This window comes from Apostichopus japonicus, chromosome 7, assembly GCF_037975245.1.
Source record: "Apostichopus japonicus isolate 1M-3 chromosome 7, ASM3797524v1, whole genome shotgun sequence".
Classification (NCBI taxonomy): Eukaryota; Metazoa; Echinodermata; class Holothuroidea; order Aspidochirotida; family Stichopodidae; genus Apostichopus; species Apostichopus japonicus.
Genome location: NC_092567.1, coordinates 14,340,488 through 14,368,375, shown reverse-complemented (window position 1 = coordinate 14,368,375; position 27,888 = coordinate 14,340,488). Strand labels below are relative to the sequence as shown.

Here is a 27,888-nt window from a genome sequence, read left to right as displayed (position 1 = left end):
CTGTTATAATTCCTTAAAAGTATTCCATGACTTGACAGAATTGTTTTTTCCCCTACTAGTCTGACATTACAGAGGAGAATCTTCATGGCTTCCTAGGAATCGGAAAGGTAAGTAGATTCTCATCCGTGTTAGTTGGTTACTTGTTTGATTGGCCTGAAAAAAGTAAAGGGGAATTATTTTTTTCCAATAATTCTAGCAAACACATTTCATTAATTTGTCTGGTTTGGTGTTAGTAAGCTGATTGTTCGTCATACAAGTGTTTCAAACTTCAATTACAGCCAGCAAAGAGTAAACTTTGACCCATCTTCGAACTCCGTGCATGATAGTATTAATGATGTTGTCTTCGAAATCTTTGGGAGGGTAGTATTATTGATGTTGTCTTCGAACTCTACAGAGGATAGTATAATTGATGTTGTCTTCGAACTCTACAGAGAATAGTATCGAACTCTACAGAGGATAGTATTAATGATGTTGTCTTCGTACTCTACAAAGGATAGTATTATTGATGTTGTCTTCGTACTCTACAAAGGATAGTATTATTGATGTTGTCTTCGAACTCTACAGAGGATAGTATAATTGATGTTGTCTTCGAACTCTACAGAGAATAGTATCGAACTCTACAGAGGATAGTATTAATGATGTTGTCTTCGTACTCTACAAAGGATAGTATTAATGCTGTTGTCTTCGAACTCTACAGAGGATAGTATAATTGATGTTGTCTTCGAACTCTACAGAGAATAGTATCGAACTCTACAGAGGATAGTATTAATGATGTTGTCTTCGTACTCTACAAAGGATAGTATTAATGATGTTGTCTTCGTACTCTACAAAGGATAGTATTATTGATGTTGTCTTCGAACTCTACAGAGGATAGTATAATTGATGTTGTCTTCGAACTCTACAGAGAATAGTATCGAACTCTACAGAGGATAGTATTAATGATGTTGTCTTCGTACTCTACAAAGGATAGTATTAATGCTGTTGTCTTCGAACTCTACAGAGGATAGTATAATTGATGTTGTCTTCGAACTCTACAGAGAATAGTATCGAACTCTACAGAGGATAGTATTAATGATGTTGTCTTCGTACTCTACAAAGGATAGTATTAATGATGTTGTCTTCGTACTCTACAAAGGATAGTATTATTGATGTTGTCTTCGAACTCTACAGAGGATAGTATAATTGATGTTGTCTTCGAACTCTACAGAGAATAGTATCGAACTCTACAGAGGATAGTATTAATGATGTTGTCTTCGTACTCTACAAAGGATAGTATTAATGCTGTTGTCTTCGAACTCTACAGAGGATAGTATTATTGATGTTGTCTTCGAACTCTACAGAGAATAGTATCGAACTCTACTTAGGAGAGTATTAATGATGTTGTCTTCGAACTCTACAGAGGATAGTATTAATGATGTTGTCTTCGAACTCTACAGAGGAGAGTATTATTGATGTTGTCTTCGAACTCTACAGAGAAAAGTATCGAACTCTACTTAGGAGAGTATTAATGATGTTGTCTTCGAACTCTACAGAGAATAGTATTAATGATGTAACTTTGTAACGTTTTTATTACTTTAAGGACCTCATAGGTTACGCAACGTTCTCCTAGGGCAAGGCGCAACAACTCCCCGCCTAGAGTATCTACCTAATAGAACATGAACACTGTTTATATTTGACGCAACAGCAGAAAATAAAGTCAACCAAAGAAAGGTTGTGTTTCCTATAGAAGTCATTTGTAGATTTGATACACTTGCTCCCCCCCCCCCCCCCCTAAAAAAAAATTTTTGTGTGGAAATTCGGCCTACCTCATGATAAAAAGTGAAATTCCATTCAAATTTAACAAAACAATATTGCGATGGTTTTAATACACGGTCGCTTGTCCGAATTTTCTTCGATTCTTTTGTTTCCGATACTTGCCCAATTCGTTTCCCGATTCTTGCCCGAATCGTCAACGACTCTTGCCTGAATATTTCGACACATAGTGAAAACGTCGAAAAATTAAGACTCAAAATTTCAATATTTGACCTTCACTAAAGTCAACAAACTTCTTTTACTCAATATAACACATCCATATGATAGGTATGAGAAGTATCCCTGCCTTCTATCCTGAGATATCCTGTTTACGAGGTTTTTAGTGTTTAAGTCTGATGACCTCAGATGACCTTTGACCTCCAAGAAAAGCTACAGACTTTTTTTTGTCAATATGTTTCATCCACATGCTAAGTATGAAAGGTATCCATTCTTCCTGTCTTGAGTTATAGTGTTTACAAGGTTTTGAGCATTTGACCTCTGGTGACCGTTGACTTCCACCAAAAACAATAGGATTCTTTTACTTGTTATTGGGCATCTACATCCTAAGTATGTTTTTCATCATGTTATTCTTCTTGTAACAGAGCATCACACAAACACATACAACAAAAGGAATTAAAAAAACTCAATCTTAATTGGACTGACTTCTGGCGAAATGGACAAAGTATGTTCTGTCGTGTTGGTTTTTAGGTTCTAGCTTCAATTGGAATTTTCACTATTAAGCATTCAAATTGTAGATTTTGAAGTCAATCTGTTTATCGCTTTACTCTTCACCAGAGCTTTTAATCGTTTTCGATCTCATATTCCTGTACGTATCTGTATATGGTATATATTTACTGTTTTATGTATTTACTGTTTTATGTCATTGTATATTCTAGATTGTTTGTAAAGCGCACAGATGCATCGCGCGTAGTGCGCTATATAAGATTTTATTTACATTACAAGTATGATCTGAAAAATATACTGTAGTAAAACTGAAAGTTCATAGCAGGTAGTAATATGATCATCCTGGCGCTTGGTAAAGTCTGAAGGGATATGCATTTAAGGGGAAATACGACACTATATTAATAAAGAACGTCTTCATCATATTATAGGTAAAGGTATTTGGTACTTTAGTCCGTGATTCAGGAAACAAAATCTAGATATTAAATTTAAAGAATGCTTTCAGGCAGGTTCTTTTCCTAGCATTGAGATATGGATCTTTATATGTTTTTAACCAAACGAGTTTTATTTGAATAGAAAATCTACACTGAAATAGCAATTTTGTTCTCTTTCGATTAGATTTGTATAGGTAGATTTGTAATTGGAATACCGGTAACTGCAATGCTCAAAACGAAATGAGCCCATGAGAGATTTTTGATGAAAAATCACAAAGTTCACATTTGCAAAATTTATTTGATATTTCTTATTAAGTGATTTATTTGTTAACGTTGTTTTATTTTGGCAGCTACCCTCAACTTCAGACATTTGTATATTGTTTGTTAAAAGACGTATATAGGTTAGAATGGACGATTGATAACATGTATTTATTCACCATCTAATCAGCTGTGACGTCACCTAAATATTTGGTGCTCAATTAATTTAAATGATAGATAATTTACTTTTTGAAAGTTTCAAAAATGATGACTCAATCGAGAAGTGAAATTTAACACTATCAATAACTAGTCACTTCATGTCAGCTTATTCCGAAAGCTAGTGATCGTTTTCTTTTTGAAAATAGCTGAATTTTCAATAAATTACACCCTAAAGAACAGTGAATCACTCCTCAAGTTACAAGTTACGACGAGTGTAAAACAGTGAACTCGAACTCTTTGTAATTATTAGTGTTGCAAAACTTCCTACTGAAATGAAACCGATTGAAACATTAAATTATGCATGCGCGTAAACATCCTCTGAGGGGCGCTGAATTTACAAGAATCAGTTTGGAGGGGGAAATCCTGAACTGTTCTAAACGTATAGGCTTAAAGATTTGTAATTCGTCATTGTCTATTTTATCATTAATCCATTTTGTACTTTCTAATCAGGTACAACATGGAACTAGAACTGTATTTGCCTGCAATGCGCAGTATTGTAGTGCTCGTGGAGTGCTTGCAGTATTAGGAAGATCTTTTCGGTTGTCCATGCAGTTATTTTTTTTGGGCGGACATCACACTATAGGGAGTACAGTCATGTAGGAACCTACAAAGTGAGGGCGCTTGTGAGCGCCGTGACAGGCTCAGAATAAATTGGCTACGCAGCTAGCCTCTTAAACTGAAAATTTACAGAGACTATATAAAACTTTAGGTTTCAACGTCCAGTCATGTATCGTTCACTTGGCCAGTAATGCCAATATTGTAGCTCGCACGCGCACTACAATAATGTCTGAGCTATATTACTAGGAAAGTATTCCGGTGGTATGTATTCTGATCAACGGATGTAACACGCTAACATGTTAATGGTTTTAACTCAAATCTTTTTGGTCTTTCTATGATATCGATTTAAGATGAGAAAATAATGGATGTTCACTGCGATGAATACCCACCGTACATTGACGGCAAGGATTTTCAACCACACACCTCTCAAATATAAAGGATTGTATAGTAGGACAGCCAAAGCCAACCAAGATCATTTGGTCATGATCATATTGTAGGAACTATGTGCAATGAAATGAAATTGAAATGATTATCACATCTATTCTGCAAACTATACCCAACAACCTGTTAATTGCTATTATAATGTGTAATTCTACAGCATATGGAATCAACTAAAATTGTTTCGAACGTGTTGTAATATGATATAATTTGTCCCCTACATTATAACACTTTGAAACATGGAGTGGCCTTTAAGACCTTACTTTGTTAAACTCTACGCTACTAATTTTTGATCAATTGACGGGAGCAGAGCGTAAGCGTGGTAACGCCTGTAAAAGTATTGTGTTTTCCAAATACCTACCAATAATATAACCTCTCTTCTAAAACAAACGATTGAGCAATTTGTGTAATGCAACTCAAGAGTCATTTAAACTAGTCACAATAATTCCACCTTTCTTGAATTCATAGCTGTGCAATTCAACACTATTCATAGACAACAACATATGGTTATCAGGAATGCGTTACATAATCTACAATAGCAGCTCGCTGAAGATCAACCTGCACAAACCAAGCGTGTGGATTCCAAGGTTTCACAGTAACTAAGATAACTTGCGTTTATAGGTCTCGCACCACAATTAATTGTTCCATTGACTTACACACTAAACTCGTCACTTTCAAGACCTGCCAAAGCATAAATAGAAGTTTTCCACTGGTATATCCTACCCACCACATGATAGCTGAGATCTTGGCCTATCATGGCACTTGAATCATGACTGTTAAAATTTTGAGCTACAAGAGGAACAAGTTTAGCATGCTGAACCCCCACCCTTCCATCTCCTCGCTCGGGGTATTCGCAACATTTAACCAAAGATTTTCTAAACTGGTTTATGTCACCTTCGATCCTTCCTATTTTCACACCATCTGTACTTTAAATTATGCTATTTCATATAAAGGCAGAAAAAACGATGACGGTAACTGATAACATGCTTGAACAAGCTTGACCTTAGGTACTTTTACCTCTTTTCTCTCGGTTAACGTTTCGAGCGGATGAACACTACTCTAATTGTGGTGCAGTACCTTTGGTATACTTTACATAATTTGCAGTAGCAGTTCGCTGAAGATCAACCCGCACAAACCAAGCGTGTGGATTCAAAGGTTTTCACCAATTACAGTAAGATAACGTGCGTTTTACAAAACCCGCATAATCAGGACAATCAAATTCTAAACCATATGCATGTAGTGCTTTGAAATCTTCCTTGATTTGGTGCAATACTGTGACCATTCCATATTCAGAAAGGACTGGCCGATTTCCAAAGTGGAAGTATATATTTTCAGATTTACATTGCAGCACACTTGGTACGTTCAACATGTTTATGTAGAAAATACAGAGTTTATGCGTGCATCTTTTAGATCCAAGAGGATAAGCAGTTTAAAACTAATCACTATACAACAGCAATTTAAATTTCAGATAATTTCTCTGCGATTAGTGATTGCTTCTTTAAAAAATTGCCATCCAGGAAGGTTGCTATTTCACCTGTGGTGGAGGCAATGCACTGCTTGTAAAATCAAAGGCATAACACCCGGTTGCTCTAATATTGTCTAATATAGTTTATTTGATATTTCTTATTAAGTGATTTATTTGTTAACGTTGTTTTATTCTGACAGCAACCTCAACTTCAGACATTTGTATATTGTTTGTTAAACGACGTATATAGGTTAGAATGGACGAATGATAATTTATATTTATTCACAATTTAATCAGCTGTGAGGTCACCTAAGTATTTGGTGCTCAATTAATTTAAATGAGATATAATTCACATTTTGAAAGTTTCAAAAATGATGAGTCAATCGAGAAGTGAAATTTATCTTTTCAATAACTAGTCACTTCATGTTAGCTTATTCCAAAAGCTAGTGATCGTTTTCTTTTTGAAAATAGATGAATTTTCAATAAATTACATCCTAAAGAAGAGTGAATCACTCCTCATGTTACAAATTACGACGAGTGTGAAGCAGTGAACTCGAACTCTTTGTAATTATTAGTGTTGCAAAACTTCCTACTGAAATGAAACCGATTGAAACATTAAATTATGCATGCGCGTAAAAATCCTTTACGGGCTCTGAATTTACAAGAATAAGTTTTGATGGGAAAATCCTGAACTGTTATAAACAGATAAGCTTAAAGATTTGTAATTCGTCATTGTCTATTTGATCATTACTCCATTTTGTACTTTCTAATTAGGTACAATATGGAACTAGGAATGCATTTGCCTGCAATACGATACTAGTGTAGTGCGCGTGGAGTGCCTTCAATATTAGAAATAATCTTTTCGGTTGTTCATGCAGTTATTTTTTGGGCGGGCAACACACTAGGGTGTATAGTCATGTTTGTACCTACAAAGTGAGGGCGTTTTTGAGCGCCGTGACAGGCTCAGAATTAGTTGGCAACGCAGCTAGCCTCTGAAACTGAAAATGTACAGAGACTATATGAAACTTTAAGTTTCAACGTCCAGTCATGTAGGTATCGTTCACTTGGCCAGTAATGCCAATATTGTACCTCGCACGCGCACTACAATAACGTTTGAGTTATATTACTAGGAAAGTGTTCCGGTGGTATGTAATCTGATCAACGGATGTAACACGCTAACAAGTTAATGGTTTTAACTCAAATCTTTTTGGTCTTTCTATGATATCGATTTCAGATTAGAAAATAGTGGATGTTCATTACGATGAATACTCACCTTATATTGACGGCAAGGATTTCAGCCACACACCTTTCAAATAGAAAGGATTGTATAGTAGGACAGTCAAAGCCAAATTGTCATTCTACACTGAGCTTATGGAATAAACTAAAATTGTTTCGAACGTGTTGTTATGTAATAGAATTTGTCCCATACATTATATCACTTTGAAACATGGAGTGGTCATTAGGACCTTACTTTGTTAAACTCTAGGCTATTACTTCTTATCAATTGACGGGAGCAGAGCGTAAGCGTGGTAATGCCTGTAAAAGTATTGTGTTTTCCAAATATCTACCAATAATATAACCTCTCTTCTAAAACAAACGATTGAGCAATTTGTACAATGCAACTCAAGAGTCATTTACACTAGTCACAATAATTCCACCTTTCTTGAATTCATAGCTGTGTAATTCAACACTATTCACAGACAACAACATATGGTTATCAGGAATGCCTTACATAATCTGCAATAGCAGCTCGCTGAAGATCAACCTGCACAAACCAAGCGTGTGGATTCCAAGGTTTCACAGTAACTAAGATAACTTGCGTTTATAGGTCTCGCAACACAATTAATTGTTCCATTGACTTACACACTAAACTCATTTCTTTCAAGACATGCCAAAGCATAAGTAGAAGTTTTCCACTGGTATATCCTACTCACCACATGATAGATGAGATCTTGGCCTATCATGGCACTTGAATCATGACTGTTAAGATTTTGAGCTACAAGAGGAACAAGTTTAGCATGCTGAAGCCCACCCTTCCATCTCCTCGCTCGGGGTAATCTCAACAGTTAACCAAAGATTTTCTAAACTGGTTTATTCACCTTCGATCCTTCCTATTTTCACGCAATCTGTACTTTAAATTATGCTCTTTCATATAAAGGCAGAACAAACGATGATCGTAACTGATAACATGCTTGGATAAGCTTTACCTTAGGTACTTTTACCTCTTTTCTCTCGGTTAACGTTTCGAGCGGATGAACAATACTAGTTGGTGCGGTACCTTTGATATATTTTACATAATTCGCAGTAGCAGCTCGCTGAACATCAACCTGCACAAACCAAGCGTGTGGATTCCAAGGTTTTCACAAATTACAGTAAGATAACGTGCGTTTTACAATACCCGCATAGTCAGGACAATCAAATTCTAAACCATATGCATGTAGTGCATTGAAATCTTCCTTGATTTGGTGCAATACTGTGACCATTCCATATTCAGAAAGGACTGGCTGATTTCACAAGTGTAAGTGAATATTATTCAAATTTACATTGCAGCATACTTGGTACGTTCAACATGTATATGTAGAAAATACAGAGTTTCTTCGTGCATCTTTTAGATCCAAGAGGATAAGCAGTTTAAAACTCGTCACTATACAACAGCAATTAAAATTTCAGATAATTTCTCTGCGATTGGTGATTGCTTCTTTACAAATTTGCCATCCAAGAAGGTTGCACTTTTCACCTGTGGTGGGGCAATGCACTGCTTGTAAAATCAAAGGCTTTACACCTGGTTTCTCTTATATTGCTTTTAGGAGCCGTGAAAGTGGAACATATTGGTATGTATCACTTTTTTAGTACTTGAAAAGCCACTCTGTCATTCCTATTAAGTTCAGATTGGGAGTTTTGCCCAATTATTTTCTCTTCTGGCAGCACCAGGGCATTCTTTCTTTCAAATATTATTTTTCAAAAATTCAGAAGAAAACCATTAAAATAGATTCATGTCTTGAAAACAATTCAGCATTTTTTGGACTTGCTTATCTCTCCATCCTAACTCAGTTTGAAATGCTGTCAGCTTTTACTCAGTTTATTTTATCTTAAGTGTCATCACTACCGTTTTCAACAACTCTCTAACTTGATTCACTATTTCAGTTGACACAGATCTGTACGGTATGCTACAGGCTGTATGATTTAAGTGTTGCAATAAATGTAGTGATTGCATCACTAATAACATTGACATTCATGTCCTCTTCAAAATGTTTACCAAGATCCATGACACCTATATCATTATCCTCACTGACATTGTCATTCATGCTGCAAGGAGCATGTATTTCTGGTCGACCAGTACCAGCAACACTTGCATCAACTTCACCACGACAGTTTATGGTAGCATACGCCCATTAAAAGCCCCATTGACTTACACACTAAATCAAAAAAGTAATATGGTCTCTAAGTCTAGATAGAAGTTCTCACTAGCTAAACGCTACCCATCACCGCATAGCTGACAAGTTGGCCTTTCACGGCACTATCAATTGTCTTTATCATGACTATGTAGATTTTTTTGCTATCAGGGCCTGAGGTTTTAGTCAACAAACCTCTCCACTCAGTAGTAAACAATTTTGGTACGCTGCTCCTGGGAAGCCTAAAGGGGTCTAAAATTGCTTCAATTGACCCAATTTGTTCACCACATGTACTTCCATTCATGTTCTTTAACATGCAAGCCACAAAAAAAAAAAAAAAACTAGATCATGATTTATAACAGGTCAAAAAAGATGTTCTCCTGCTGCTTTTGGCACTTTCTGAAGGAGAACAATCGGGCGGATGGATATAGACTCTAATAGGAGTATGCCACCTTATAACCCGTGTCTCTTCTCTGCAATGAATTTCTAAGATGCCTTTTGTAGCCAAATGATTGATAAAAAGTTGCATAGCAGTTGTCCGATATCCACACTAGTTTTCTTCTGCTTCCAGAGTGAATGCCATGCATGTATTTTAAATGATCGAGAAGAGCTTCAACATTTTCCACTTGTCATGTATGTATACACTGTCTGCTGCTAAAACCGATATACCGCCCAGCACTTGAGCACAGTTAATTGGTCTACACTTTATGTACATTGCCATATAATTGATGTACAAGATGCCCTATTGATCAACCGGGCTGCTAGACTAGTCCTGAAGTATAGTATTTGTGTATTTCCTTTAAAAGGTTGCACACTTTCAGTTTGATTATGCATTCAATTATACGCAAACTTATGGTAACGTCGATTCAAGAAATCATAGCCTATCTTTCATTGCTGGTTGATAGTCTACAATCACATTGCCCAGATGAATGACTTCTTTCCAGTAGTGTTTGCATTAGGGCGTGTGATTGAGGGAATTTCACTCTTCAAATCATGCATGCCGTACACATTTCAGTGACTGGGGGGGGGGGGGGGGATTCATATCAACGATTATATTGTTGATTTTTTTTGTAATAGTATGATACAATAGTACTGTAAGATAATATGTGAACCGGGTGTCTCAAGCATATTGGGAACAGCAGAAAGAATCCTGTAACGAATTTTTCTGAAGATTCTGTTATATTTCCTTAAAAATCAACCGGGTTCTTTTACTCAATATAACACATCCATATGATAAGTATGAGAAGTATCCATCCCTTCTATCCTGAGATATCCTGTTTTCGAGGTTTTTAGTGTTTGAGTCTGGTGACCTCAGATGACCTTTGAACTCCAAGAAAAGCTAAAGACTTCTTTTTGTCAATATGTTTCATCCACATGCTAAGTAATAAAGGTATCCATGCTTCCTGTCTTGATTTATAGTGTTTACAAGGTTTTGAGCATTTGACAGTTGACTCCACCAAATACAATAGGATTCTTTACTTGTTATTCGGTATCTGCATCCTAAGTATGCTTTTAATCAAGTTACTCTTCTTGAGTAACAGAGCGTCACACACACACATACAAGAAAATGAATTAAGAAACTCAATCTTAATTGGACTGACTTCTGGCGAAATGGACAAAGTATGATCTGAAAAATATACTGTAGTAAAACTGAAAATTCATTGCAGGTAGTAATATGATCATCCTGGCTGTTGGTAAAGTCTGAAGGGATATGCATTTTAGGGGAAATACGACACTATATAAATAAAGAACGTCTTTATCATATTACATGAAAAGGTATTTCGTACTTTAGTCCGTGATTCAGGAAACAAAATCTAGATATTAAATAACAAAAATGCTTTCAGGCAGGTACTTTTTCTAGCATTGAGATATGGATCTTAATATGTGCGCACGGAGTGCTTGCAGTATTAGGAAGATTTTTTCGGTTGTTCATGCAGTTATATTTTGGGCGGACAACACACAAGGGAGTACAGTCATGTAGGTACATACAAAGTGAGGGCGCTTGTGAGCGCCGTGACAGGCTCAGAATTAGTTGGCTACGCAGCTAGCCTCTGAAACTGAAACTGCAAATGTACAGAGACTATATGATACTTAAAGTTTCAACGTCCAGTCATGTAGGTATCGTTCACTTGGCCAGTAATGCCAATATTGTACCTCGCACTCGCACTACAATAATGGCTGAGTTATGTTACTACGAAAGTATTCCGGTGGTATGTATTCTGATCAACGGATGTAACACGCTAACAAGTTAATGGTTTTAACTCAAATCTTTTTGGTCTTTCTATGATATCGATTTCAGATTAGAAAATAGTGAAGGTTCACTACGATGAATACCCACCTCACATTGACCACAAGGATTTTCAACCACACACCTTTCAAATATAAAGGATTGTATAGTAAGACAGCCAAAGCCAAGATTATTTGGTCATGATCATATTGTAGGAACTATGTGCAATGAAATGAAATTGAAATGATGATCACATCTATTCTGCAAACTACATCCAACAGCTGATAATTGCTATTATAATGTGTTAGTCTACAGCATATGGAATCAACTAAAATTGTTTCGAACGTGTTGTAATGTGATATAATTTGTCCCCTACATTATAACACTTTGAAACATGGAGTGGCCTTTAGGACCTTACTTTGTTAAACTTTAGGCTATTACTTTTTGATCAATTGACGGGAGCAGAGCGTGTGCGTGGTAATGCCTGTAAAAGTATTGTGTTTTCCAAATGTCTACCAATAATATAACCTCTCTTCTAAAACAAACGATTGAGCAATTTGTGCAATGCAACTCAAGAGTCATTTACACTAGTCACAATAATTCCACCTTTCTTGAATTCATAGCTGTGTAATTCAACACTATTCACAGACAACAACAGATGGTTATCGGGAATGCCTTACATAATCTGCAATAGCAGCTCGCTGAAGATCAACCTGCACAAACCAAGCGTGTGGATTCCAAGGTTTCACAGTAACTAAGATAACGTGCGTTTTAAAGGTCTCGCACCACAATTAATTGTTCCATTGACTTACACACTAAACTCGTCACTTTCAAGACATGCCAAAGCATAGATAGAAGTTTTCAACTGGTTTATCCTACTCACCACATGATAGCTGAGATCTTGGCCTATCAATGCACTTGCAAACTTCCATATCATGACTGATACGATTTTGAGCTAGAAGAGGAGCAAGTTTAGCATGCTGAACCCCCACCCTTCCAACTCCTCGCTCGGGGTAATCTCAACATTTAACCAAAGATTTTCTAAACTGGTTTATGTCACCTTCGATCCTCCTTATTTCCCCACCATCTGTACTTTAAATTATGCTCTTCCATATAAAGGCAGAACAAACGATGACAGTAACTGATAACATGCTTGAACAAGCTTGACCTTAGGTACTTTTACCTCTTTTCTCTCGGTTAACCTTTCCAGCTGACAGTACTCTAATTGTGGTGCAGTACCTTTGGTATACTTTACATAATCTGCAGTAGCAGCTCGCTGAAGATCAATCAGCAGAAACCAAGCGTGTGGATTCCAAGGTCTTCACCAATTACAGTAAGATAACGTGCGTTTTACAATACCCGCATAATCAGGACAATCAAATTCTAAACCATACTCATATAGTGCATTGAAATCTTCTTTGATTTGGTGCAATACTGTGACCATTCCATATTCAGAAAGGACTGGCTGATTTCACATGTGTAAGTGAATATTATTCAAATTTACATTGGAGCATACATGGTACGTTCAACATGTTTATGTAGAAAATACAGAGTTTATGCGTGCATCGTTTAGATCCAAGAGGATAAGCAGTTTAAAATTCATCACTATACAACAGCAATTTAAATTTCAGATCATTTCTCTGCGATTAGTGATTGCTTCTTAACAAATTTGCCATCCAGGAAGGTTGCTATTTCACCTGTGGTGGGGCAATGCACTACTTGTAAAATCAAAGGCATAACACCCGGTTGCTCTAATATTGCTTTTAGGAGCCGTGAAAGTGGAACATATTGGTATGTATCACTTTTTTTAGTACTTGCAAAGCCACTCTGTCATTCCTATTAAGTTCAGATTGGGAGTTTGCCCAATTATTTTCTCTTCTGGCAGCACCAGGGCATTCTTCCTTTTCAAGTATTTAATTTGCAAAAATTCAGTAGAAAACTCTTAAAATAGATGCATTTCTTGGACATGCTTATCTCTCCATCCTAACTCAGTTTGAAATGCTTTCATCTTTTTCTCAGTTTATTTTTTCTTCAGTGTCATCACTACCGTTTTCAACAACTCTCTAAATTGATTCACTATTTCAGTTGACACAGATCTGTACGGTATGCTACAGGCTGTATGATTTAAGTGTTGCAATATATGTAGTGATTGCATCACTCATAACATTGACATTCATGTTCTCTTCAAAATGTTTACCAAGATCCATGTCACCTATAGAGGAAAGTATTATGTTGTCTCCGAATTCTATAGCGGATTGTATTAACTATGTTATTCATATTGTGAACAAATCTGACATTGTCTTATTCTTTAAATCAACAATTATTAAGCACGATCGTTATGAGAATGTTGTATCTAATTGTATATTTATAGACCAACGAAAACAATGGAATCAATGGCACAGGAAACGTGGACAATTGAACCTCTTAATCCTGGAGTTGATGTAAGCATCATCTAGTTTATATGGAAACTATTTGATATCCTGACTCAGTTACAAACACGTACATCGTTCTTCTCAACCAACCAACAAATAGCAGCAGCGTAAATCGTTCTTCTCAACCAAACAACAAATAGCAGCAGCGTTCATCGTTCTTCTCAACCAATCAACAAATAGCAGCAGAGGGCGTACATCGTTCTTCTCAACCAATCAACAAATAGCTGCAGAGGGCGTACATCGTTCTTCTCAACCAACCAACAAATAGCTGCAGAGGGCGTACATTGTTCTTCTCAACCAATCAACAAATAGAAGCAGAGGGCGTACATCGTTCTTCTCAACCAACCAACAAATGGTAGCAGAGGGCGTACATCCATCTTCTCAACCAACCAACAAAAAGAAGCAGAGGGCGTACATCCATCTTCTCAACCAATCAATAAATAGCTGCAGAGGGCGTATATCGTTCTTCTCAACCAATCAACAAATAGAAGCAGAGGGCGTACATCGTTCTTCTTAACCAATCAACAAATAGCACCAGAGGGCGTACATCGTTCTTCTCAACCAACCAACAAATGGTAGCAGAGGGCGTACATCGTTCTTCTCAACCAATCAACAAATAGCACCAGAGGGCGTGCATCCATCTTCTCAACCAATTAACAAATAGCAGCAGAGGGCGTACATCCATCTTCTCAACCAATCAACAAAAAGCAGTAGAGGGCGTGCATCATTCTTCTCAACCAACCAACAAATGGTATCAGAGGGCATACATCCATCTGCTCAACCAATCAACAAATAGCAGCAGAGGGCGTACATCCATCTTCTCAACCAATCAACAAATAGCAGCAGAGGGCGTACATCGTTCTTTTCAACCAATCAACAAAAAACAACAGAGGGCGTACATCCATCTTCTCAACCAACAAATGGCACAAAATGGAAGTACTTTCCTTTCTGTTATAAAGGCAGCAAATAAAACGTCGATAACAAAGTGTATTATTAGTTTAATTGCCAACTACTAAACTGTTGCAACGGATGTGCTCAACCTTTTCACCATGGACAGTGAAAGATGTTTCGTGTCGTTGAATGTTATATTATGTATATACCTTTCTGTTGGAGAAGCGACTTTTAATAACAGACCAATTATCGGTAAGAACTTAGCCTATTTATCACGCATGCAAACATTTAAAAAACAAATCAGTTTATTGGTATTATGGATTATAGCCTCACAAAGAGGAACATTTGTGGAATTTGGATTCAGTTACTAACAGGATTTCAAAGCTGTCTGGAGGAAGATGCGGGGGGGGGGGCGTTATTTTAAACTCCCCGACTGATTTTAGTTTTTTTGCGGTGGGGAGGGGCGTCACCAATCCGCCCTAGGGAAGGCCTTAAGAAAGAAATGTTTGTGGGGGGGGGGGGGGGTCCTTTTGCCTTCATACATAGCTACGGCCCTAAGCTAAAGACAAATCAAGAATTTTGTAAAAGAAGGGGTGTGGCCCTAGGGTCGTTGAAGCCGACTCCCGTGTAAGTATATTTACAATGGTAACTGCTTAAATTTTAAGTGAGATTGAAAAGGGGGGAAGGTCTACTTCTTCGCTGAATGAATGTGAAACAATCCACGACTGATCATGGAGTGACCCCCCCCCCCCTCTCTCTCTCCACCTCTCTCTCTCTCTTAAAGACGTCACATGATCCTAATGTAGTTTCGAAATATGCTCATATATAATTTTCATCAAAATTTCACTTGAAGCAAACAGACGAGATGTCAGAAATTCATGTTGAACAACATGTTGAGTTTTTTCTTGTATCCAGGTTTCTATGTGAAGATAAGACATCATTGGTATATTACAAACTTCACTGTCCCCTAAATGTACAATTCATACTCATCTACCCTATCCAGGGTCAACAGGAAGAGTGTTTGGCAACCATGAACATAGGTCAATATTTCTATTAGTGGGAATTAAACATATGTTATTAATAATCAACTCTACTGGCTTACATCTGACTCATCCCTTTGTTGAAAATTCTTTAATATTTCCACGGTGAATTAGAATAACTTGTCTTAAATTTTAGTTATTGCTTTGTCTTCTTTCCTTTGCATGTTTCTGGCTAATAATGGGTGTACAGACTTGAAATCATTTTTAGACGCATTCATGGTGCGGATAACACGTAAATCGTATAATTTTGAATGCACTAAAAAAAAAAGCCTATAGAACTACTGTACAACGGGCGTTAGCTACGTCCCTGCATCTAGTGATTATCACGAGTCCGTTGGAAGACAAAAGATGCTACACTTGATCAAGTTAGATATTATTGAACAACCCATTGTAGCTGGCCTGCACTGTTTACACACGATTATCAGTATGATCCTAAGCAAAGGGCTGAAAGATTGACGACGTTTGAGAGGAACTATTGAATACTACACAGAAAACTGCTCAACATGTTGTAGAAGGTTGAGAGTGCACAACATCCTCCCCTGCCCCCACGCCGTCCCCGAAACGCACATACATGCACATAAATCTTCCACGCTCATGCACTGGGTATGTTTCTAGTATGCCTATAGTCTGCAAGTTTTCTGAGAATCACGGAGGTGGCTTTAGCTATTTATGAGAACAGTGCCTTCCATTGTCTGTCTTCCTGTTTGTCTGCCTGTTGATGTTCAATCCTCTAATTATAAATACAGGAATTATGACGCAGGAAACCCCGTCTGAACTGAGTCAGTATGGGTCAACTTACCTCCCAGCTACCTATGTCAAGTTCGTCGAGTCATCGGGTGCCAGGGTAGTCCCAATCTTCGTTAACCAGAGTGACAGCGAGTATGAAGATTTGTTCCAATCCTTAAATGGGTATGTAAATATCTGCACGATCTATTTTGATATTTGTAGAAAATCTGTTGACGTACGTTGTAGAATGCACATGTTTAATTAATCGTTCTGATAATAACATTCGGGGCTAAACGTAATAAACTCTTAGTATTAATATCTTTTGGGCCCAATCTCAAATCCATTTTGCCTCCAAACATGGAAAACGTGTTCTTAATCGTAAACATAAACAAGATATGCTAAATAAAAGAGATCACTTCTTCACTCAAGAAAATGCTTACATCTTCGTCAGTTCACCCGATTAAAGTATGAAGTCTCAAATACTTGTTCTCGAGTAAACTTAAACAAGGTATGCTAATTAGTAAATTAGACTTTTAAATATTCGTTTATATCTTTATTACTACACATGATGCATCCCAAACTGGAAAAATGTTTTAAGTTCTTTGTGATAAACATGTCACCTCATACAGCCCGGAAAACCCCAGTTCTGTTTGGGAAATATCCTACTTTAAAGGTGGTGCCTGGTCGCTGTCATGTTGTAAATCTGTGATGTCATAATGCCGCTAGCATCTGGGAACCTTTTACTTCCTCTTTGCTATTCTTTTCATATTTTTTTCCAGGTAGAATGATGACAGTGTTGACATTGAAACCAATGTATCATTACATCATGTTAAGAGCTTCGTCGTTTTAGACTCAGTATTTTCGAAACACATCTCCAAATCCAGAAACTAAGCATTGTTATGAATAAATAAAAAAAAATAAAAACTTGTGGTTCAAGGATGTCATATTAAGACTTGATCTAGTTTTCAGCCTTGGGTGTGAAAGAAGATTAAACCTCGAAGATCTGTTAAATGGGATACAATTTTATTAGCTACTTTCAGTAGTTGTTCATGACATTGGTCTTCATGACATAGACTAATGATGCTGGTTACGTTTGTACAACACATGTCAATGAAGTGTGAGACGAGAGTCACCAGGGACATAGCACAAAGCAATCCCATGCACGCCTATATCAGAGAGCGCTTACGAATTTCTTTTGGTTTCTCTGTCCAAGTAATATAAGCGTTTGACAAAAAATTCCCCTCGAAGGGTTAAGTCACCTAGTTTTTGCTATGACAACTAAAATTCTCGGATATCCTCAGAGATGGACGACGGTGTTGGGTGGGATTGGCCTGGGAAACTAACGTAACTCGTACATTGTGATCCATAACAAATATATAGGCATATTAAACTTACTTTGGAGAGGTCGGGTAAATGGCTTACTTCATCATTATTTTCAAGCACAAGGCCAGGAGAAGACCGTTTGTGTTCTTTTCTGTGTAAGATAACTGTTGTGGCCATCGGATGTCACCGCCTGACACATTCCCTTTCCGTTATCAAGAAACCATAAAACGCTGTAAAGCAAACAGTTTATCCATAAAAAATGCTTTGACCTGTTTGTTGGGGGATAACATCGTACAACTCCCACCCCTAATGACGCCACCCATAACCCACCCCTTGCACCTTACCCATCCAACGTGTGTATTGCAGCTGCATGTATTTCATCATCAACAGACTTAAATATATTGTAGTTTCGAATTGTAAGGTTTTTTATGACGATGATACTGCCACCATGTATAGTTTAAAAAAACGAGTTAGGTCTTAAATTTGGATCTGGAAGCTGTTTCTGATTGGATGAACACTAATAAGCTGACACTTGTCGCTTCTAAAACCAAGTTTATGACATTTAGCTTTTCTCAAATTATATAACAAATATTAATCCCTTCAATGTAAAGCTTGATAAAGATATTCTTGAAAATGTGTATGTATTCAAATTCCTTGGAATGTGGTTCGACCCGTTTCTTAAAAGGGAAACACATATTGACAAAATTATTGCAAAAATATCACAGCAACTGGGTATTCTAAAAATACTTAGTTGGTGTGTTGACCAGCAAACACGTTATACTCTGTACAACGCCCTCATTGTACCCCATATTGATGATTTTTCTCTTCCGAACAAATTGGTTGACCGGGTTCATGTTCTTCAAAATTGCGAAAAATTTTGGTTATATTTTCTGTGTTATTACCCTTCCATATTGGTTAGAATTATTGGGGAAATCGTTACAATAATAACGATAATAACAATATCAGTTTAACCATTGAAAAAAACACATTGCAAATTATTATTCTTTCAGTAGGTGCCCGAAAAATTATCGGCATATTGCCCGAATTCTCACCAAACAATTTGGTTGGGGGGGGGGGGGGGCTGCAGCCCCCCGCCTCCTACGCCTATGCCTTTATACGCAATATGAAAACTTATATATTTTGTTTAGATGTCTGATATTTGTTTGTCCATCTGTTTGCCGTCCTTTTTGTGCTTTTGGATGTTTACCTGTTTCCTACTGGATAATATTGTTTATGTATTTTGGGCTCCTCTGGAAAGCAGTGCTTCTGCACTGAGCAAGACTACCCTCATTAAAGATGACAATAAAAAATAAATAAATAATAATAATAATAACTTGTTGCAAATTGTTTTGAACTAGTTAATAAACATAGCGTTTCATGCATCGAGAAAATATACTTCCTGTTCCAAAGCGAAAAGCGACAAGTTTAGCAAGTTAGCATGTGTAAGACGGATGCAACATGTCTATACGATCATAGTATTGGTGTAACATAAGGTTATTTATTGTGCATCGTAATCATGCTGAAGGTTGTGCAACTAGTTGGCTGGAAACTGCTCTCTTTCCGCCATTTTGGATACATCAGGAGAACAACAGGGTGTTCGTACACAATGGTATGATTGTTGGTACCCCTGCATAAATTGTTAGTGCCACTCGTTAAATTGTTGCTTGGGCCACTACGTACATTGTTGGTGCCCCTCCAACTCATAAATACTTTCAACGGGTCTGATACACTTACGACATAGTCAATGTATCTTTACCTGATTATATGTCTGAGTATAATTTTATGGGTATTAACGTTGTCGTCGTATCTGTTTGTCTGAAAAATAAATTGAGAAAGTCTTTTTTTTAATTTTTTATCACAGCCTTTTGCTGCCAGGAGGTGTACTCGATGATCAGCTGATGACGTCAGGCTATGGGAGAGCTGGGAAAATGTTCTACGATCTAGCCAAAAAAGTGAGGTTTTAGAGTAATTTAATCAAACAACGATATGGTGAATATCCCAGTCACAAACTGACAAGTATAACAATTTGCTATTTAATAACTAGTCCTTGGTTTACACAAGGAGAGAAATAATTCAGTTTTGCGATATTGCAATACCAAATGTTAAATATTAATAAGTGAGGGTTATCTTCAACAAATTATTCGTGTGATAAATTTAAAATTGAAACTAAAATTATAGATAAAATGACTCCCAAACCATTAAAACTTTAATCAGTCGGTGTTAGTTCAGTTATTGAAGAATGTTTACTTTCACATTTATCTTTTATTTGGTTCTTATTTTTAAATTTTATGACCGATATTTTTGCATATACAAGTGGAAACTGAATTGGAAAAAGAGGGGGGAGAGGTGGGATATAATCCACCATTTACGACATTTTATGTTCCTAAATATTCGAAATTTTTGGAGAATATTACATAAAAAGCTTGAACGTTTTTCGATGTAGTACATTATATCATATTTTACTAATAACTTCTTACATATTACGTACAACAACAAAATGTAAGGTGTCCATGTTGGTGAGTTGATTGACACTTAATTGTTTTTTTTTGGTGATAGAAATATGACGAAAACGGTGACTTATTCCCAATATTGGGTATATGTCAAGGGTACGAGTTACTGACGCGTCTGGCTGCTGGTGAAGATTTGTTGGTATCTCTCGAGTCGAATGATGAAAACCTTAACTTAACAATGAGTCAGGGTAAGTATAACATAAGATAGATTTAAGTTCAAGTTTTAAGATTTCACTAAGTTCTTATGTGTAATGTTCCGCTGCGGAGCGGGAATTATGGAAAATATGGTACATGGTTTGAAATATCACCGACGTATGTTTTCCTTGTTGTTTTAGTGCCTTGCATTTTTGGGTTTCGATGATAAACGTTACCTTTGTAGTCATGCAGGCGAATGGGTGTGTGTGTGTATGTGTGTGATGCCTTGCTTGTAAACATGATATCTCAAAAAGGGAAGCTTGGACCAATCTCATGTTGAGTATGTAGTTGTGACATGTTAAGTACAAGACGCCTATTGGATTTGCGGAGGTCAATGTCATTAGGAGTCCTCCAGGGGTCAAATTGTGCAAACCTTGTTTCATTGGTGGCATCCGTTGATATGAAACAAGAAGTTTCGACCAAATCTCCATTGACTAAGTGTGTCGGTAACTTACGTTGCTGCATACATGCCTGTTCACAAGGTGTGTAATGAAACGTTATCCTGTTTGTAGATGCTTAATGTATTGGAATGGCCGATACCATTGTGAATAATCGGTATTATATCTTTGCTTCGTTGTTGAAGTTTTCGTCGTATTTTGCAATTGTCGACATTCGGTGCGAAATAAAATACTTCAGGTTGTATTAAAGCTATGACCATACATTAGATACATTAAGGCCGTGACCATACATTAGATACATAAGGGCTGTGACCATACATTAGATACATCAAGTCTGTGACCATACATTAGATACATAAAGGCCGTGACCAAACATTAGATACATAAAGGCCGTGACCAAACAATAGATACATAAAGGCCGTGACCAAACATTATTTATTTGTGGAAGACTCCCTGAAGAAAGAAAAGAAAAGAAAAAGAAAAGAAAAGAAAAGAAAAGAAAAGAAAAGAAAAGAAAAGAAAAGAAAAGAAAAGAAAAGAAAAGAAAAGAAAAGAAAAGAAAAGAAAAGAAAAGAAAAGAAAAGAAAAGAAAAGAAAAGAAAAGAAAAGAAAAGAAAGAAAAGAAAAGAAAAGAAAAGAAAAGAAAAGAAAAGAAAAGAAAGAGAAAAGAAAAGAAAAGAGAAAAGAGAAAAGAGAAAAGAGAAAAGAGAAAAAGAGAAAAGAGAAAAGAGAAAAGAGAAAAGAGAAAAGAGAAAAGAGAAAAGAGAAAAGAGAAAAGAGAAAAGAGAAAAGAGAGAAAAAGAGAAAAGAGAAAAGAGAAAAGAGAAAAGAGAAAAGAGAAAAAGAGAAAAGAGAAAAGAGGAAAAGAGGAAAAGAGAAAAGAGAAAAGAGAAAAGAGAGGAAAAGAGAAAAGAGAAAAGAAGAAGAAAAGAGAAAGAGAAGAGAAAAGAGAGAAAAGAGAAAAGAGAAAAGAGAAAAGAGAGAAAAGAGAAAAGAGAAAAGAGGAAAGAGAAAAGAGAAAAGAGAAAAGAGAAAAGAGAAAAGAGAAAAGAGGAAAAGAGAAAAGAGAAAAGAGAAAAGAGAAAAGAGAAAGAGAAAAGAGAAAGAGAAAAGAGAAAGAGAAAAGAGAAAAGAGGAAAAGAGAAAAAGAGGAAAAGAGGAAAAAGAGAAAAGAGAAAAGAGGAAAAGAGAAAAGAGAAAAGAGAAAAGAGAAAAGAGAAAGAGAAAAGAGAAAAGAGAAAAGAGAAAAGAGAAAGAGAAAAAGAAAAGAGAAAAGAGAAAAGAGAAAAGAGAAAAGAGAAAAAGAGAAAAGAGAGAAAAAGAAAGAAAAGAAAAGAAAAGAGAAAGAGAAAGAGAAAAGAGAAGAGAAAAGAGAAAAGAGAAAAGAGAAAAGAGAAAAGAGAAAAGAGAAAAGAGAGAAGAGAAGAGAAAGAAAAGAAAAAACAAAATATATATATATGTGTATGAATACATACATAGATATAAGTACAAATTAAATGTTCAATATATATATATAGTAATTACATACAGGTATAATTTAGTTTTAGTCAGTAACTAGATTAGATACATTCAGGCAGTGACCATTACATTAGGGCAGGGACCATATATAAGATACAGTTTTGCCGTGACTATTTCATTAGATACATAAAGGCTGTCACCTTACATTAGATATATTAAGGCTGTGACCATACATTAAGGATGTGACCATACATTAGATACATTCAGGCCGTGATCATACATTAGATACATTAAGGCCGTGACCATATGGGCAGGGACCATATATTAGATACATTAAGGCTGTGACCATACATTAGATACATAAAGGCTATGACCATATATTAGATTCACTAAGGCAGTGACCATACATTAAGGCCGAGACTATACATTAGATACATAAGGCTGTGACCATATATTAGATACATTAGGGCTGTGACCATACATTAGATACATTAAGTGATCAATTTAAAATCCCACATTTTTAGGATTATCGGGTGATATTGTGTGATTTTCAAGTCTACATATTTACGTTGTTTTTTTCGCTTATTTACTATCCATAGGTTACCGTAACAGCCGAATTTTTGGTGATGCCGCTGATTGGATATTAGAAGCCCTGCAGAACTACGCAGTCACTTACAACTACCATAGTTTCAGCGTGACACCACAGGTACTATATGATTAGTTGTAAGAGAGAACTTGTCAGTACATTGGTTAATATTTTCTCTTTGCTGGTGAATATTAGAGCCCCGCAGAACTACACAGTATCTTACAACTACCATAGTTTAAGCACGCTCCGCGTTCAACATGTTAATGTACATAACATATAGGCATGCAACGGTTATTACATCGCATTCCAATTACATTCAATCATTTGCCGTTTTATTATCCTTCCATATTAGTTATAATTTTGGGGCAAGTCGTTATAATAATAATTATAAAAATAATATAATTTTAACTGTTGCAAAACACATTGGTGAATTACCGAATATATAGGTGCTGGTGCCATTCTAAACACCAATTTTTTTTTTTTTTTTTTTTTTTAAACTATTGATTTCCTTTAGCTACATCATTGAAATTTATTTTTCTTTCAGTAGCTGCCCGAAATATTCTCAGCATATTGCTCGAATTTTCACAAATGTATTTGTTGGGGGGGGGGGGGGATGAAGGGCTGCAGCCCCCAGCCCCCGCATCCTTCGCCTATGGTGACAATCAAGGTACTATATGATTAGTTCAGTGAGAGAGAAGTCGTCAGTTCATTGGTTAATGTGTTCCCTTTGCTTATGAAAGCAGTTTCCATTAAAAAAAAAGAATTAATAAAATAATCCACTTTGGGTCTTAACACTGATGGTTGCTCGTACAGAGAGAGAGAGTTAGAAGACACACATACCAGTTCTTTGATATTTTCTTTATTGCAATTGCTAACACATGAAAAGCGATATCATTAATTTACAATTGCTGGTACATGGCGATTTTCTTTGCCCCGCCCAATCATGCCCTACCCAATCATACCCCTACAAAGCCATGCATCTACTCAAATCAGTCGAAGAAAATTTGAATTTTTGCCTCCACCTTTGAAATCTTGCGCACGCCTCTTTTCAAGCATACAGTGTCAGCAGATGTAGCTGTGTACCCAATGTGTACATGGTTTTATCAGTTTTGACTGTGAATAAGAATAATCTAAGAGACAACCGTTAATCAGTATAAACTGAAGTGTGTTCTTACACCGTAACACATGTTAGACCTGTCAGCCGATGCTACTGTGGAAAAAATACTAACAGACGAATTCATTTCTCAAAGGATGTTCAACTAATGACTTATAAGGAGTCTAAGCAACTGTCCCTATGTTTGACTAATAAGTATACCTTGTAACGATGGTTCAAATTGCAGATTTTAAGCATTTTGCAGTAATGTGTCATGCACTTTCTGTTAAAATGTGGACCAAATCATTGGTGAAACCTTAGAGTAGTCTGGTTAGTCCAGTCAATCATTTTGCATAAGACAGAGTGTTTAGTATTTTATATTCGTAAGTCCTCGGTAGCAACTGGTCATAAATGTAACACATGTTAAGAAATTATAACACAAATCAGTTTAAACTAATTAAAGGGTAATCAACTTAACCACTTTTAACTGATATAGCAACGAGAGTCGGCTGGCTCATAACACCAATATACAGTTAGGGATTCAGAGTTACGGTGATCATGAACTGAGGTTTTGCTTGGTGAAAAACATTTTAACCTTTAACCTTACTTTTATTTTCCATCCTAAGGATTTTAACAATTCCCAGCCGTTGAGGAATACCTTTAAAATCGTGTCTACCAGCCGGAACGATGAGGCGAGAGACTTTGTCTCAATAATTGAAGGTAACATGATGATGATGATGATGATGAAGATGATGGTGGTGGTGGTGGTGGTGATGATGATGATGATGATGATGATGATGATGATGATGATGATGATGATGGTGGTGGTGGTGATGATGATGATGATGATGATGATGGTGATGATGGTGATGATGATGATGATGATGGTGATGATGATGATGATGACGATGATGATGATGATGATGATGGTGATGATGATGATGATGATGATGATGGTGATGATGATGATGATGATGGTGGTGATGATGGTGATGATGATGATGATGATGATGATGATGGTGATGATGATGATGATGATGACGATGATGATGATGATGATGATGATGATGATGATGATGATGATGATGATGATGATGATGATGATGATGATGATGATGATGATGATGATGATGATGATGATGATGATGATGATGATGATGATGATGATGATGATGATGATGATGATGATGATGATGATGATGATGATGATGATGATGATGATGATGATGATGATGATGATGATGATGATGATGATGATGATGATGATGATGATGATGATGATGATGATGATGATGATGATGATGATGATGATGATGATGATGATGATGATGATGATGATGATGATGATGATGATAATGATAATGATAATGATGATAATAATAATAATTTTGAGTATAGATGAACAAGAGTGATCCATTCCATTTACTCATGATGCCTTTTTTTATTTTCATGCTAGGAAATGGTTATCCATTTTACGGAATCCAATTCCACCCAGAGAAACCAATCTTCGTTTCGTCACCTGAAACCAACATAAAGCATGACGTCTTGTCTGTTAATGTTTCTAGATACTTCGCTGATTTCTTCGTTAGTGAAGGTATGACGTAATATGTACTTTCTTACTTTATATATTACTGTCAGTTACATATCAAAGCATTTAAAGGACAGTGTAAAGCATGTAACCTATCGCTTATATCTACGTGAACTCGCGGGTTTATGAAAATTATTTTTTATCATTATTATACCGGCGCTGTGGCCGAGTGGATAAAGGCGGTGGTATTTGAAGCAATGAGGCTTAGCAATCGGGAGGTTTGGGAGGTTCGACTCCCGGCCGGGTCATATAGTAAGGTTGGTGTTTCATCCAAGAGCAATCTACGGTTTTCCCATCTGAAATGACTTTCTAAGTTAAAATGTTGAATTGGAAGTCACCCGACGTGTAAGTTGTTATCCATAAGCCCTTGCGGGTTTCTCCACATTGGTGGTCGCTTAAGCGTCGTAAAAATGACTACTGGTTATTATGTCATCTCTACACGCAGTGCACTGGGCTGAGATATTGAACTCTATCGACCATTTTTGGCAAAATTAGTGCTAAATTGTTGCACACCTCACACCTGAGGTACTGAACTGAAACTTGGTGGGTTGGTCTGACTTAATGGGGTAGAGGGGGGTTGTGTCAGAACAGTGTATACTGAAATAATAGTCACTGACGTGTTCTTTGCATACGTACATACTAAGCTATAGTTAGTATTGAATTGAGTCGTTTCAACATATGTGAACAATTCCAACAAGAGAGTTCCCAAGCAAACAGTTACATTTTGTTGTTAAATGACTTAGTCATGAAGGTATTTGACAAGACGGAAATGTGTGTGAATCAGGATTTCAAACGTTTACTTTCTTTGGCTGACTGACTTTTACTGTTCCTTGAAACGTGCATTTCTTGAATACAGTTGCTGCTGTGTGCACATGAGGCAGTGATGACTGCATTGTTTGAATGAATATTTAGAATGTTTAATCGTGCCTATAGACCCAAACTTTGGGATGAGATATGCAACTCCGTGGATTACGCACTTGCTATTCTTCTTCTTCTTTTTTATTATCGAGATGTTCTATATCTCCAACATTCCATTTATACTGACGATATTAAGTCCCTTGTTACCTTTCATAGGTCCATGATGCTGTTACTTTTTAGAATAATCTGCAAACCTATTATAATCTGAGTATCATTGATGCGTCATTACAGGTGAACCTCAATTGTGAAGTCGTGACGTTTTACAATAAAATCCGGATTAAAATATGTACTTCACGGACAACAGTAAATTATAATTCTTTGTTAAACAAATTTTTTGGTAATATCGCTTTCTTGTTAAATTCAATAATACCTTGGCAATATGGATGACATTATGATCTATTGACGATAACTTAATGTCAATTGATGACGTCATGATATGCTTTATAATTAATCAGACTTCTCTTAATTTATAACTTTTTTTTCAGCTCGAAAAAGCAATCACTCTTTCGAGTCAATTCAAGAAGAATCTGCAGCCTTGATTTACAATTTCAACACCGTGAACCTAAATGGGTTGGAAAACCTAGATGACGTGTATTTCTTTCAAGTTCCACAAAATAACACTACGCACTGACTTTGTCACCTATGTGTTCTCACTGATACAACATTTAAAATACTTGATAACAGGTTAGATGTGTTTGCCCACTTTCTTTTTGCCACATCTTCTGTACCAGATGTTTTTGTCATGAAACAATACAATCAATCTAACTATATGTCTGTCTATTACGGCGATCATCAGGCAATGTGTATATATATATATATATATATATATATATATATATATATATATATATATATATATATATATATATATATAAATATATATATATATATATGTATATATATATATAAATGAAAATCGTAATGAGTTGGAAAATCAAGAACAGTGAAAAAACTTTCAAGCATTAGCATAAAGTCTGTATATATATATATATATATATATATATATATATATATATATATATATATATATAGCGTTGCGCATTCGACGCATTTGCTCCTCTGAAGTCGATTTTGATTCACGCACCAAAGAACTGTCACAACACCTCCTAAACAGACAGTATTTTCGGGGGTACTATTGAAAATGCCATCAAAAAGGATAAAAGCAAACCCCGTACCGAAACATTGACGTACAAAACTCGTCAAACCAGTTCCAAAAGGGTACCATTGGTTACTGAATTCCACCCTGGTCTCCCACCACTGGCTAATA

The 27,888-nt window shown here is 36.3% G+C and overlaps 1 protein-coding gene across 3 annotated transcripts; it reads left to right on the top strand.

The window, feature by feature from the left end:
• LOC139969415 (gamma-glutamyl hydrolase-like) lies at positions 1 to 27,414 on the top strand. Of its 3 annotated transcripts, none has more exons than XM_071974352.1 (9): positions 1 to 107; positions 8,652 to 8,675; positions 16,573 to 16,735; positions 19,737 to 19,827; positions 20,432 to 20,573; positions 23,036 to 23,142; positions 24,742 to 24,835; positions 25,572 to 25,709; positions 27,107 to 27,414. In XM_071974352.1, the coding sequence occupies exons 3-9, from the start codon at positions 16,578 to 16,580 to the stop codon at positions 27,250 to 27,252; spliced, it is 876 nt and encodes a 291-aa protein (XP_071830453.1). In that variant the 5' UTR covers positions 1 to 107; positions 8,652 to 8,675; positions 16,573 to 16,577; the 3' UTR covers positions 27,253 to 27,414. The 3 variants fall into 3 exon arrangements, with proteins under 3 accessions (XP_071830453.1, XP_071830451.1, XP_071830452.1); XM_071974350.1 differs by lacking the exon at positions 1 to 107 and adding an exon at positions 13,835 to 15,038 and having other exon boundaries at positions 8,156 to 8,675; XM_071974351.1 differs by lacking the exons at positions 1 to 107; positions 8,652 to 8,675 and adding exons at positions 13,237 to 13,254; positions 13,835 to 15,038.
• The last annotated feature ends 474 nt before the right edge of the window (positions 27,415 to 27,888 follow it).

Bases quoted from the DNA above. Each gene is read 5' to 3' on its own strand.
- LOC139969415 (XM_071974350.1), top strand. From the start codon at position 14,945: ATGGACAGTGAAAGATGTTTCGTGTCGTTGAATGTTATATTATGTATA. The intron at 19,828-20,431 runs GTGAGGTTTTAG...TTTTGGTGATAG, and splicing joins TCTACGATCTAGCCAAAAAA to AAATATGACGAAAACGGTGA. The intron at 24,836-25,571 runs GTAACATGATGA...TTTTCATGCTAG, and splicing joins CTTTGTCTCAATAATTGAAG to GAAATGGTTATCCATTTTAC.